Here is an 11,379-nt window from a genome sequence, read left to right on the forward strand (position 1 = left end):
TCCAACAATAAAATTAAATAAAAATTAATAGATCAAAAGTATAACGGTTTGAGATTAGTAGTGATAAAAAAAATTAATTTAAGGTATTAATTTAGAAATGTTCGAGGTATAAATTCTTTCAAGCATTGCTTTCTAGAAAACCTGGGGCTATCCAGCCATCCACCCATCGGTCGCGCTTGCTGTGGGCATCGGTTTTGGGGGCAAGACACACGGTTCTAGAACTTTTTTGCCTTTGTTAGTTATGGCTTGGACCAAAAGCCAAAAAGGCTCACGTGACCTCCTCCTCCTCCTAGGCTCCTCCTCTTCCTCTTCCTCTTTCCTTTATATTTATAGCTCACTCACTTGGGTGGTTCCTCCCTGATTCATCTCTGCGCTTGATCTTCTCTCCCCCATCTGGTTGGTTCTAAAAAGCTTTTCTCCATCCATCCATCCATCCATCCATCCTTCGTTCACCGGTGAGATCTCCCACTCCTCATAGTAGTAGCTCGCTCTCTCTCTCTCTCTCTCTCTACGCTTGGATGCATCCTTTATTTTCGGGGGGGTTATTGACTGGGGAATGGCGCGTGCAGGGGAATTTCGACTCGATCCGCAGCAATGGCGACGAAGAAGAGCGTCGGATCCCTCAAGGAGGCCGATTTGAAGGGGAAGCGGGTGTTCGTCAGGGTCGATCTCAACGTCCCCCTCGACGACAGCTTCCACATCACCGACGACACCCGGGTTCGCGCCGCCGTTCCCACCATCAAGTACTTGATGAGTCACGGCGCTATTGTCATCCTCGCCTCTCACTTGGTAACACTCTTCTTCATCCAAGTTTGTTCCTTTCTTTCTCTTTTTTCCCCTTCTTTTGGCGTCGAAAGTCGTTTCTTTTGAGGGTTATCGAAGCGATCGCGCAGATCGAGCTGTGTCTTTGAGCTGTCGATGCTGTCTTCCTCTCTGACCTGATTCGCAATGAATAGATCTGTGTACTCGGGCTGGACTCGTTATGGATCTTATTCTCTGTAGCACGTCCTCCGTGATCTGTTCCCTGCTTTCTCGCTCGGATGACCGTTCTCGTGTCACCACCTCCTGTGCTTGCTTGATTTCAATGCTTTATTGCGTGACCGTCGAACTTTTCAGTTTCTTGCTTCGTATGTTGCACATCTTTTAGTCTGATTTTTATTTTTTTTTTCTTCGGGGGAAAGGGGATTCATTTCATAAGGCTATCTTGTTTCGTCGTGCTGGTTTTTTATTTTCGATCCTTCAGTTTGATGACCGATGTTCTTCTTCATTAGGGATGAAATCGAAATTCCCTTTGCAGTCGACCTTAGCTCTTGCTTCACTTGTTTCTTTCTTCTCATCATCCACTGGGTATTGGTAGTGGTGACTGGGGATGATCATATTTGTCCAACTGGTCGTTTTTGTAATCTCTTTGCAAGTAGCGTGCCGATATCAATCGCATGCTCTGCTGCTTCTTTATATCGTGTGGGTTTTTTTTGTGTCCACGGCAGAGATATATTAATGGTTCAGTATTCTCGGTGCTTTTCAGGGACGTCCCAAGGGTGTCACGCCCAAGTACAGCTTGAAGCCCCTCGTGCCTAGACTATCTGAGCTCCTCGGAGTAGAGGTTTGGTTCTTGAAAACTGGGTTCGTCTATGTCTCTCTACTTATTCGCTTTCATTCCTTGATCCTTCTTCCTGTTGCTGCCATTGTCCTATAGGTTAAGATGGCAAATGACTGCATCGGTGAGGAAGTCGTGAAACTGGTTGCTGAGACACCGGAAGGAGGAGTTATCCTTCTTGAGAATGTTAGGTTTTACAAGGAGGAGGAGAAAAATGATCCAGAGTTTGCAAAGAAGCTTGCTTCTCTCGCAGATCTTTATGTCAACGATGCATTCGGCACTGCTCACAGAGCCCATGCTTCTACGGAAGGTGTCGCCAAGTATGTGAAGCCCGCTGTTGCTGGGTTCCTTATGCAGAAGGTATGCAATTCATCTTTTCTGCTGCTTTGTTGGTATGATACGAAACTTTCTAGCACTGTTACGTTTTCTTATTTAATTTGCAAAAATTTAATCTGCTATTTTGACCATCTAAATGGACATGCCTGAGATGCTGAAAAGTGTTAATAATTGGTGATTCTAGGAACTGGATTATCTTGTTGGGGCTGTGGCAAATCCAAAGAAGCCTTTTGCCGCTATTGTTGGCGGATCAAAGGTTTCGAGTAAAATTGGAGTGATAGAGTCACTTTTGGAGAAGGTTGACTTGCTCTTGCTTGGTGGAGGAATGATTTTCACTTTCTACAAGGCCCAAGGTCTTTCTGTTGGTTCATCTCTCGTGGAGGAAGACAAGCTTGACCTTGCAACTTCACTTCTTGAGAAGGCCAAGTCCAAGGGCGTGTCTTTGCTCCTTCCTACTGACGTGGTTATTGCTAACAAGTTTGCTGCTGATGCTAATAGCAAGGTTGTCTCATTCCTAGCATAAATCTTTCTTGAATGTTTGTTGAAATATCAAAGTTGCTCCAAAATAACTCTGCGATGTCTAACTTAGTAGGAGAGACTTGCTGCTTATGTGATTATTAATCTTAAAGAACGTGGTCTCTCTTTCTCTCTCTCTCTCTCTCTCATAAGTGAGATACTGACCAGACGTTATTTTTCAGATTGTCCCAGCATCTGCTATTCCGGATGGTTGGATGGGTTTGGATATTGGTCCCGATTCCATCAAGACATTCAGTGAAGCTTTAGACACAACCAAAACCGTCATCTGGAATGGACCGATGGGTGTGTTTGAGTTTGAAAAGTTCGCTGCGGGAACAGAGGTATGTCAAATTTTTCTTGTGCTGACTCCACATTAGTACTTTCTGTTGAACTACTAAACGAAACTTGCAATAAGCACCAAAAATTGCATTTGAAATCTTCCTTCTTTCTTTTTTCCTTTACCTGAGAGAAAATAGTTGGCCTCCGTAAGAGCCAAAGATAATTGTCAGTTCATACTTGCTACAGTCCTGATGTTTCTTTTAGGTTATACAAACCTCTGAGGATCTTTCCATTTATTTAGATGATAAGCTTCTTATGTGCGTCTTTTGCTGCTGTGCAGGCAGTAGCAAAGAAGCTGGCGGAGCTCAGCGGAAAGGGTGTGACTACAATCATTGGAGGTGGTGATTCCGTTGCTGCTGTGGAGAAGGCTGGGTTGGCGGACAAGATGAGCCACATCTCAACTGGAGGTGGTGCCAGCCTGGAGCTTCTTGAGGGAAAAACACTTCCTGGAGTTCTTGCACTAGATGACGCTTGAGCTCGAAGCTTTTTCCCCATCCCTATGCTATCGTGTAATTTTGGTGGTGCTTCTTCATATGCTGGTGTATAACCAGGATGTTAAAACCACATCAGAGCTCCTACTGTCTGTGGACTTTCATAGAATAAGCAAATTTTGTTGGGTGAATTTTATGCTGCGTTTCTTGGATGCGGATTCTCTGAATAACAATGATCTAGCTACTCGAGTTTTGTACATTTGCTTTCAGGCATTGAATGCAGTTAAGAAGCATCGGCTTGTTTTTTTACGTTATTTCATTTCCAATTGCCCATATCTTGCACCCAGGAGGATGTTGACAGCAGAGCTGGAGGAGCAATCCTCTTTACCTGGTGTCCCTAGTTTGTGACATTGCCATCATGGGTGTTATCCGGATGGTCCTCTTTCATGTCTTCTTTGCATGCATTGGGAATATTTCGGGTTGTTGCGGTCTTTTTAGAGGATTTGTGATCGGGAGGAAGTTGTTAAAGGAGCCTTATCAGGAGCATCATACTTGCTTGCGCATGTTGAATGAGAAATGAGAAAATATTGGATTTCTAAAGCATTGAGTACACATCTTATGATAGAAATCTCGCATTGGAATTGGAAAGATGTTTGCCTACTTCTTAGGGCACTCTGTTAAAAACTAGGTATCTTGGCAGAACTCAGATACAAAGTCACTTCGTCCTTGGGTTGGAAGCAATCTCAGTCTCCTGTTGCAGATGGTAGCCATTAGCCAACAAGAGACCGATGGAGGTTGGCAACTAAAATGAGGGCATCTACATATTTCTGGAAGAGAACATAAAGGAGCTCGTTGTCGAGCCACCTCTACCGATTGAATGAATTTCAGGACAGGGCCAATTAAAGGTAAACACGATGGATTACAAGATGGAGCAGCTCCCATTGTCCCTGGAAATGTCACCTCAAATGGTCAATCAGACAAAAGAACGCATTACAGTCTGAACGTATGTAGTATTCGATACTCACCTCTTCACGTCTCCGTAGTTACTCAGAGCTTCCTCGAATTTAAGCCACAGTGGACCCGTCTCCTGAGCTTTCACATTCTCTGGGCCACCAAGATATGCTTGAACAACAAACTGAGGTGTTCTTTCCCTGTTCATTGTCATCAAAAGAAAGCATGAATTGGTGAAAGACGTACTTCTACAGAGAAATAAGGTATCCAATTTTTCCAATTATATTTTCCATAAGAATACCCACCTGCCTTCGTATTCTGATAACCAAGCCAAATAGGCTGCACCAAAGTACATGGATACAAAAGGCTTGTGTAGATCATCGGCAATTTCAACTTTGTAAGCCCTGTTTCCCAACTCACTGTGCATATAATAGTAGTGACGCAGTTTAGGCGCTACTCTAGCATACCCAAGTAACGGCGATGCAAAATTGAAATCCAAAAGACCACTTTCTTAAGTCTTCATATATATCAAGAAACCAGTGCTTACCCCGTCTGAGTTGATGTGAAAGCTGAAATTAGTGTATTTTCCATATGAATTAGGCGATGTCTACCTGAGGTGAAATAACTTTGGAGACTGCATTCAGCTAGTCTATGTGGTATGATTACTGGGCGAACCCTATGATGTTGTTTTCGACTGAGGTTATACAAGTCAGCTTTAAATATATGAGAGGAAGCGAAGGTCCAGTTCAGCATAGACACCACTTAATCAAACACTCATTTTACAGAGCAGTCTGACATACTTGTAAAGCCATAAAGCTGTTGGGAAGTCGATCCCCATTAGTCCAGTACGTTCTTTAACCCCATCCACAAAACGCATGCTAACCACCTCTGCAAGCGCACATAGGACTGTCTGCAGGGAAAATTGAAATTCAGATGTAGTTTATCCAGAAAAAAAAGGTACTAAACTAGTTGAATCCTCTTGATACCCAACGAGTAAGCTAGAAAACCCAAGTAAGAAAAAACATCCTCCAACTTAACCCCAGAAGATAACAGATCCACCGCATCATACAAGAGTGGAGAGTCAAGATTCAACTGACGAAGTACTTAAACAAACCAGGGATTTTTTTTCTAATTTTTACATGATACATAGTTCCTAAAACTTGGGAAACCCTTTCTATCATTCTTTTTCCTCTCTCACTCTTATAATTAAGGTGGGTATATTCACTACTCCAGAAAACAAGTAAGAAACCCATCAGCTTTCCCCATCCCTCCATACTAATTTCTGTCCATCATATAGCCATCAGGGAGCAAAATACATTTTTGCGGTACCCAACAATTCAACTAAGCAACAAACCATTCTATGTCTACGTTTATAGCGTGCAAACCATTGAGTAGATTTAGGAATGCTTGGTCACACGATTCAAAAAAGTTGATTTTTGGTTTCTCTGAAAAGCATAAAGTTGAAAAGCAAACAGAAGGTAAGAAAAGCACTTTGCTGTAAATTATAGCTTAGTGAAACCTTTCATTACCTCAAAAAATACATTTAAGAAACTTCCTTTGATTTTACGATGTTCAACCAACACCGCTATAGTCTATCAAACAAGAAAGCTTTCTGCCTCATACTGCATTAAGGACCGGTAACAAATCAGATATTTGATACCATCCTTCGCAATTCAAAATCACAATTGCAGCATTTTGTGAACAAACAGATTCGCGAATAAAAGCTTTTCCAAATTTCCTCCCATCTATGCATATGACATATCCACACAGTCCTCAAGATAATCTTGCCAATAATAGTAAAGGCCACCGACAAGGCAAGTGGAGTCAACAAAAGACAAGCATGTACAGACTGATACGAAGAATTAAGTATGATTAAATTTATATAGATACTTACAGGTTTAACTTTTCTTGATGCAAAGTGTCTCAGGAGGATGATTTCGGCAATTGCCTGAAAGAAGTCGGCACAACTTATTGAGAATTGATATGTTTCTCAATAATACAAGTCCATCCTAGCAGTTAGCAAGTCTGCCAAGATGAACGTACTGCAAAAATGAACGACCAAATTGCTAAGTCCTATCCATACCCTCACTTCCACACGGGAAACATATGGCTTCTTAGCCGCATCATGTGAAAAGCGCACTTTTCCACGTTTTTCTCCGGACTTGGTCCATTCTTTAACAACATCAGGGTGATTCCACATATCTTCCATATCTTCAGGAGAAGCCCTGGAGTCCCAATATGTATACGTGGTGCCTGCTATTCCATTTTTAAATAAAAAATATATATAAAGGAGAAATGAATGCAATAATTGTCTCCCCTAAGCACTTCACAAACATTTCCTTCAGTACACATTTAAGAATGTGAAGACTTTGGTTGCGCCTTCAACAGTTCACTAATTTATGTGAAGTTGTGATAGCTGATTAGCAAAATGTATGCCGGTTACTTATCACTGACAAATCATCCATTCTCTATGATAACATCACTTTCATTTAGTTCTCTGGGTCCAATTTATTACAAGGACATGGAAGTAATTTCTGGAGCTTCACAGTATCAGAAAAGAAATGATACTTCTTTTCATAAAACAAAAAGAAAATGAGATGAGAAGAAAAGATTCAGACTGTCATGATTCTGAGTGGCAGAACACAGCTCCAAAATAGGGGAACATTGGAAATGTAAAAACTTCATTATTCGTGTTCTTTTGTTGTACATATCATTGCATGCCCATAATTTCTAGCCAGAGCATGCCCTGATAAATGTTGGAAAGAGAAAGTATAAGATGGAAAACGAAACTCATGCAAGGAATAGTGTCAGCTGAAAGTCAGAGGCTTAACTTGAGAAGCAAAGAATGATAAAATTCAATGTAATTGAACTTTTGATTTTTATAACTCCCGACTTGCAGTGAAGTTTCTTCAGATATTTCAACTAACATGAGAATTAATTATGAGTGGTAATACACCACAACAACCTGTATCTGGTGCTGCAGAGGCTACAAGGAAAGAAGGATCACTCATCAGAGCTCCACAATCAAAAGCTTTTCTGCGGATCAAGAATTACACGAAATTTAGCACAACATTGATGGCTGGCTGAAGATAGTTCAAATCCAGGCCTCAAGAATTATGCTGACAAGCCTATGAGCAGTTAACTGAAGGCGCTAAATAAATCTAATTAATGCAAATAACAGAGATGGAGCTTCCTCACATGACAGCAGTGCAGCCAATCTGATACTAAATTCTTGTGTTGTTTTTCTTAGTACAGATAATTTTTTTGTGGTGGAATAGACAATTTGTGAATTCTATAATTAGCATTTTACCGCAAGCAACTCATAGTCCAGTGAGATCTTTCATTCAACAATTAGAACACTTACTGCAAGTTTTTCCTATGGTTAAAACAATACTTTCGCAGTCTAGTAAATTCAGTGCGACACAACGTTACAATGTGAGATACTTTAACCCAACAAAAAAGAAGCATTAGTCATCCTAAGGCCAAAATAATCCTAAAGACGGGGGGCATATAGATGTCATCTCTGATCAGAAATCACACAAGAAGACACCTATGGAAGCTCCAAATCACCATGCCTTTTCAAAGTCCCTAATAGCATAATGGTTGAGACATCTCAAGAGACTTTGCAAATTGTACCGACAAGACAATGAAGATGATACAATGCACACAATTTAAATTGAAAAAAGATTAACAGAAGGACATATTACCTGGATGTAAATGTTTCTTTGACTGAAAGATACCGTTTCCAATATGGTAAAGTAGATTTATGAGTCGCTTTTTTTGTACCCCCTTTGTAGGCCCTGACTACAAACTCCTCGCTTCTTTCTCTAGAAGTTGAATTTTTATTGTCAGTGTAGACAAGAGCTTTGAAACCAAAATTATGTTCATGCCAAATGAATTGGCTATCAAGTCTATGCCAAGAGGCGAAACCGTGATTGATACATAGAGAAGGAAGAAGAAACATACTTTTCCTCGAAGTTTGACAACCATTTTAGGTAGGCAGCAGCAAAGTAAACATTTACAAAAGGTCGATAGAGAACTTCTTCATTTCCTTGCACTTTATATGCAACATAGCCCTGCTCACTGAAAAGAAATCGTGCTTTATGTTTGCAAATGCAAGCGAACTACAGGATGCAATTTCCACCACATGAAAAAGAAAAGGAGCAAATAACAGACGCGTCGGATTGGGAATTGGCGTGGGAAATGCAGATTCTCAGCAAAGTGCGATAAAAGGTTCGCAAATATCTTGGTGTTGAGGGGAAATGAGATGAAGAAAATTGTACTTGGAATCTATCTGTACCTATTCAACCATTCTGCAGTTTTCGGTAAAATCTGCATGATCCCCAGCGTAGTATCCTTTGTTTTCTTGTTATATCTTGAAGCAAGAATCTGTCTGTCGCTTTCAAGTTCTGCAATAGCACAGATCATATCCTGCAAAATTGCACAGAAGACTCATCTCAATAAACTTTTAAAAGAAAAACTATTGAAGAATGCTTTTGATGGAAGAAAAAAACGAGAAGAACTCTATCTTCCTTTTGATTTGACTCAAGGCACGTGGTGGCAAAAAACTAAGTAAAACCAAAAGATCATGCAGAAGTTGCACAACCACATCGAAGAAGGCATACATACCGGATCAACCTTCGACGAGAAATGTCTACGGACAGTAATCTCAGCCACAGCCTGAAAGAACATCAACAAGGGCGTGAGGAAAACTGGGAAACAGGGTGAGAGACGAGGCATTTACGTGCAGTAAGATCTAAAATTAAATACGACAGGTACTTCGACATTCTATTGATTAGGTTTGGCCGGAGAAGTGTCCACCAACCACGCTGAGTCAAAGCTAGAGAGGTCAAAAGAATCCCGCTTCCTCGAATAATTTCGGCATTTCCCCTCGAAAATCTCGAACTTCTTCATTATTCGTTAAGATAATACAAGTTTGCGAAGCTCGAAGTGAGGCTCGCTACTCACAACTCCTCGTTTCCTAAGCACGACGACGTCGCCATTGACGAGCTACCTAAGAAGAAAGGTAATCAAATCGGGGTTTACCCTCATCTCATTCTGAGTCAAGTATTTCTGGCCATCAGGATCCCTGGAGAGGCAAACTTTCTGCCCCCTGGTCTCTCCGACGTTGGTCCACTCGGTGCTGACGTCGGGGATCAGCCACAGCGCCTCCATGTCGAGATGATCGACGCAATCATCCCAGTACTTGAAGCTGATGCCCATCGCGAGAATCACAGACACCTGATCCTCCTCAGGACATCTAGGAACAAAAACAGAAGAAAGGAAGTCAGGCGAAAGCTAACGTAAACGCCGCCCGACGATGGGGAAATGAACAGACTCTCAGCTCCTAGGAGCGTGCGGAAACGACGTGATTTCGAACGTGAAGAACGGGAGGCAATGCAGGTACTGATTCCTAGGCGTTCGATGAAATGCGAGGGAGATTGAGGAGGGCGAAGGATCGTGCGCACGTACCAGCTAGAGAGCGAGAGAGAGAGAGAGGGATGGAGCGGGAGAGGCCGATCGCGAAGAGAATGGAGGATGGCGGAGACTGGAGAGAGCAGCGGGGAAGGGGGAAGGGGAAAGGGGAAGGAAGGAGGGGTCGTCCATTCTTGGCGGGGGGAGGTCTCCCGATTTCCTCTCTCTCCTCCACGCTTTCCCTCCTTTTCGGTTTGCTTTGCCCGGACGGTCGCGCCCGCAAACTCCTTTGCCTGACGATCCCAAACTGACGTCCGTCGTTGGATCGCGTGAGCTGTCTCGGTTGAGATCGTTCAGTTCAGTCCCCATCGCGGATTTTCAAGGGACGACGGATCCCCCCCGCTTTCCTCTCTGTTGGATATTCGAATCCTTCCCCCCCGCATGCATTTCGGCAAAAAGTACGTCGTGAAAATGCTCGTCCAACACCCGATGTCAGATTTGGCGAAGGGGTGACCGGATAAATGAAACGACCAAGCGCCTGTTTGTTATCGCGTTTTTATGAACAAAATTTCTGATTTTTCGTTTCCGGAAAAAAGAAGAATAAAAACGCATTTATTTGCATTTTTGTTTCAAATTTATTTTTTTTGTTTTCAGAACACGTTTGGAACAGAAACAATAAACAAGTAAAACGTGTTTTTTGTTTTTAGAACAATTTTTAAGAATAAATTTACTCTCTCATCTCTTTTTCTTCTTTCTTTGACCGGCCTCAACCATGGCCGGCGACCGACTGTCGAGGACCGGCGACCTCACCGGAGCGTCGCTAACCCCAACGAGGCCGAGCGTCGTCGGCTCTGGCGAGGCTTGGTCTCGCCTTGGTTAGGAGAGCTTAGGCTCGCCCAAATCCGATGAGCCCGAGCTCGCCTAACCACCGGCAAGGCTCGCCGGCTTAGCGATGACCCGCGAGGCCAAGCCTCGTCAATGGCCGGGCGAGCTCGGGCTCGCCGGATCCGGGCGAGCCCGAGCTTGCCTAGCCAAGACGAGGCCGAGCCTCGCCCAACCACGGCGAGGCTTGGCCTCACCAGGGGCCGGCAAGTCTTGTCGCGGCCGGGCGAGGCTGAGCCGCCCTCGTCGGTGGTCGCCGACTATGGCCGAGGCGGGCGACCAGCCAAAAGAAGAAAAAAAGAAAAATATTAAAAAATTAAAAGAATACAAATTTACCAAACGTGTTTTTGTTCATTTTTTATTCCCGCAAAACAAGCCAAAAGAAGAAAAAAAAGAAAAAATATTAAAAAATTAAAAGAATACAAATTTACAAAACGTGTTTTTGTTCATTTTTTATTCCCGCAACAAGTTTACCAAACGTGTTTTTTATTCAAAAATTGTTTCCTGGAACAAAAACATTTTTTTCTATTTCGTTCTCCGGAATAATTTTTAAATAGAAATGTTATCAAAGACGCCCAATCAACCACATCGTTAATCCGATGATAAGAAACTATCGACTCAAATTATATTTCCTTCTCTTAATATCTCGAGTACTTGAATTATGCATTGTGAGAGCAAATGATTGCAAGTGGACTTGATAATGTGAAATAATCTTCATATATTTCGAGTGACGCTACGGCCCAAATAAAGACGTACATAATTTGACTACTAAGATTTTTTTTTCGGGAGAATTACCAAAAAAGTCCTAAACCTATTTCAATTGTGCCAATTCAGGCCTAAACTTTTTTTGGCCAATTTAATCCTAAACCTTTTATAATTGTGCCAATTTAGTCTATCTAGCCAAAATTGGCC

At 42.3% G+C, this 11,379-nt stretch overlaps 2 protein-coding genes across 3 annotated transcripts; one reads left to right on the forward strand and one right to left on the reverse strand.

The window, feature by feature from the left end:
- Positions 1 to 296: 296 nt before the first annotated feature.
- Positions 297 to 3,533, forward strand: LOC104451033 (phosphoglycerate kinase, cytosolic). The gene is made up of 7 exons (XM_010065783.3): positions 297 to 455; positions 570 to 789; positions 1,526 to 1,603; positions 1,697 to 1,957; positions 2,118 to 2,435; positions 2,632 to 2,790; positions 3,069 to 3,533. Exons 2-7 carry the CDS (start codon positions 595 to 597, stop codon positions 3,261 to 3,263), a joined length of 1,206 nt encoding a protein of 401 aa, XP_010064085.2. The 5' UTR covers positions 297 to 455; positions 570 to 594; the 3' UTR covers positions 3,264 to 3,533.
- Positions 3,534 to 3,742: 209 nt separating this feature from the next.
- On the reverse strand, positions 3,743 to 9,996 carry LOC104451032. Of its 2 annotated transcripts, none has more exons than XM_010065781.3 (13): positions 9,643 to 9,996; positions 9,217 to 9,430; positions 8,800 to 8,850; positions 8,471 to 8,601; positions 8,137 to 8,253; positions 7,878 to 7,997; positions 7,136 to 7,206; positions 6,254 to 6,426; positions 6,065 to 6,118; positions 4,971 to 5,080; positions 4,476 to 4,589; positions 4,245 to 4,370; positions 3,743 to 4,166 (listed from the first exon to the last, which is right to left on the reverse strand). In XM_010065781.3, exons 2-13 carry the CDS (start codon positions 9,391 to 9,393, stop codon positions 4,139 to 4,141), a joined length of 1,272 nt encoding a protein of 423 aa, XP_010064083.1. In that variant the 5' UTR covers positions 9,394 to 9,430; positions 9,643 to 9,996; the 3' UTR covers positions 3,743 to 4,138. The 2 variants fall into 2 exon arrangements, with proteins under 2 accessions (XP_010064083.1, XP_010064084.1); XM_010065782.3 differs by having other exon boundaries at positions 6,254 to 6,423; positions 9,643 to 9,995.
- Between the last annotated feature and the right edge of the window lie 1,383 nt (positions 9,997 to 11,379).

Source organism: Eucalyptus grandis, chromosome 6 (genome assembly GCF_016545825.1).
Source record: "Eucalyptus grandis isolate ANBG69807.140 chromosome 6, ASM1654582v1, whole genome shotgun sequence".
Taxonomy (NCBI): Eukaryota; Viridiplantae; Streptophyta; class Magnoliopsida; order Myrtales; family Myrtaceae; genus Eucalyptus; species Eucalyptus grandis.

Coding starts and splice junctions, on each gene's coding strand:
- LOC104451033 (XM_010065783.3), top strand. CDS start 595: ATGGCGACGAAGAAGAGCGTCGGATCCCTCAAGGAGGCCGATTTGAAG. Junction 790..1,525: donor TCATCCTCGCCTCTCACTTG/GTAACACTCTTC, acceptor GGTGCTTTTCAG/GGACGTCCCAAGGGTGTCAC. Junction 1,958..2,117: donor CTGGGTTCCTTATGCAGAAG/GTATGCAATTCA, acceptor TGGTGATTCTAG/GAACTGGATTATCTTGTTGG.
- LOC104451032 (XM_010065781.3), bottom strand. CDS start 9,393: ATGGGCATCAGCTTCAAGTACTGGGATGATTGCGTCGATCATCTCGAC. Junction 8,851..9,216: donor TGACTCAGAATGAGATGAGG/GTAAACCCCGAT, acceptor ATGTTCTTTCAG/GCTGTGGCTGAGATTACTGT. Junction 4,167..4,244: donor AACTACGGAGACGTGAAGAG/GTGAGTATCGAA, acceptor TGACATTTCCAG/GGACAATGGGAGCTGCTCCA.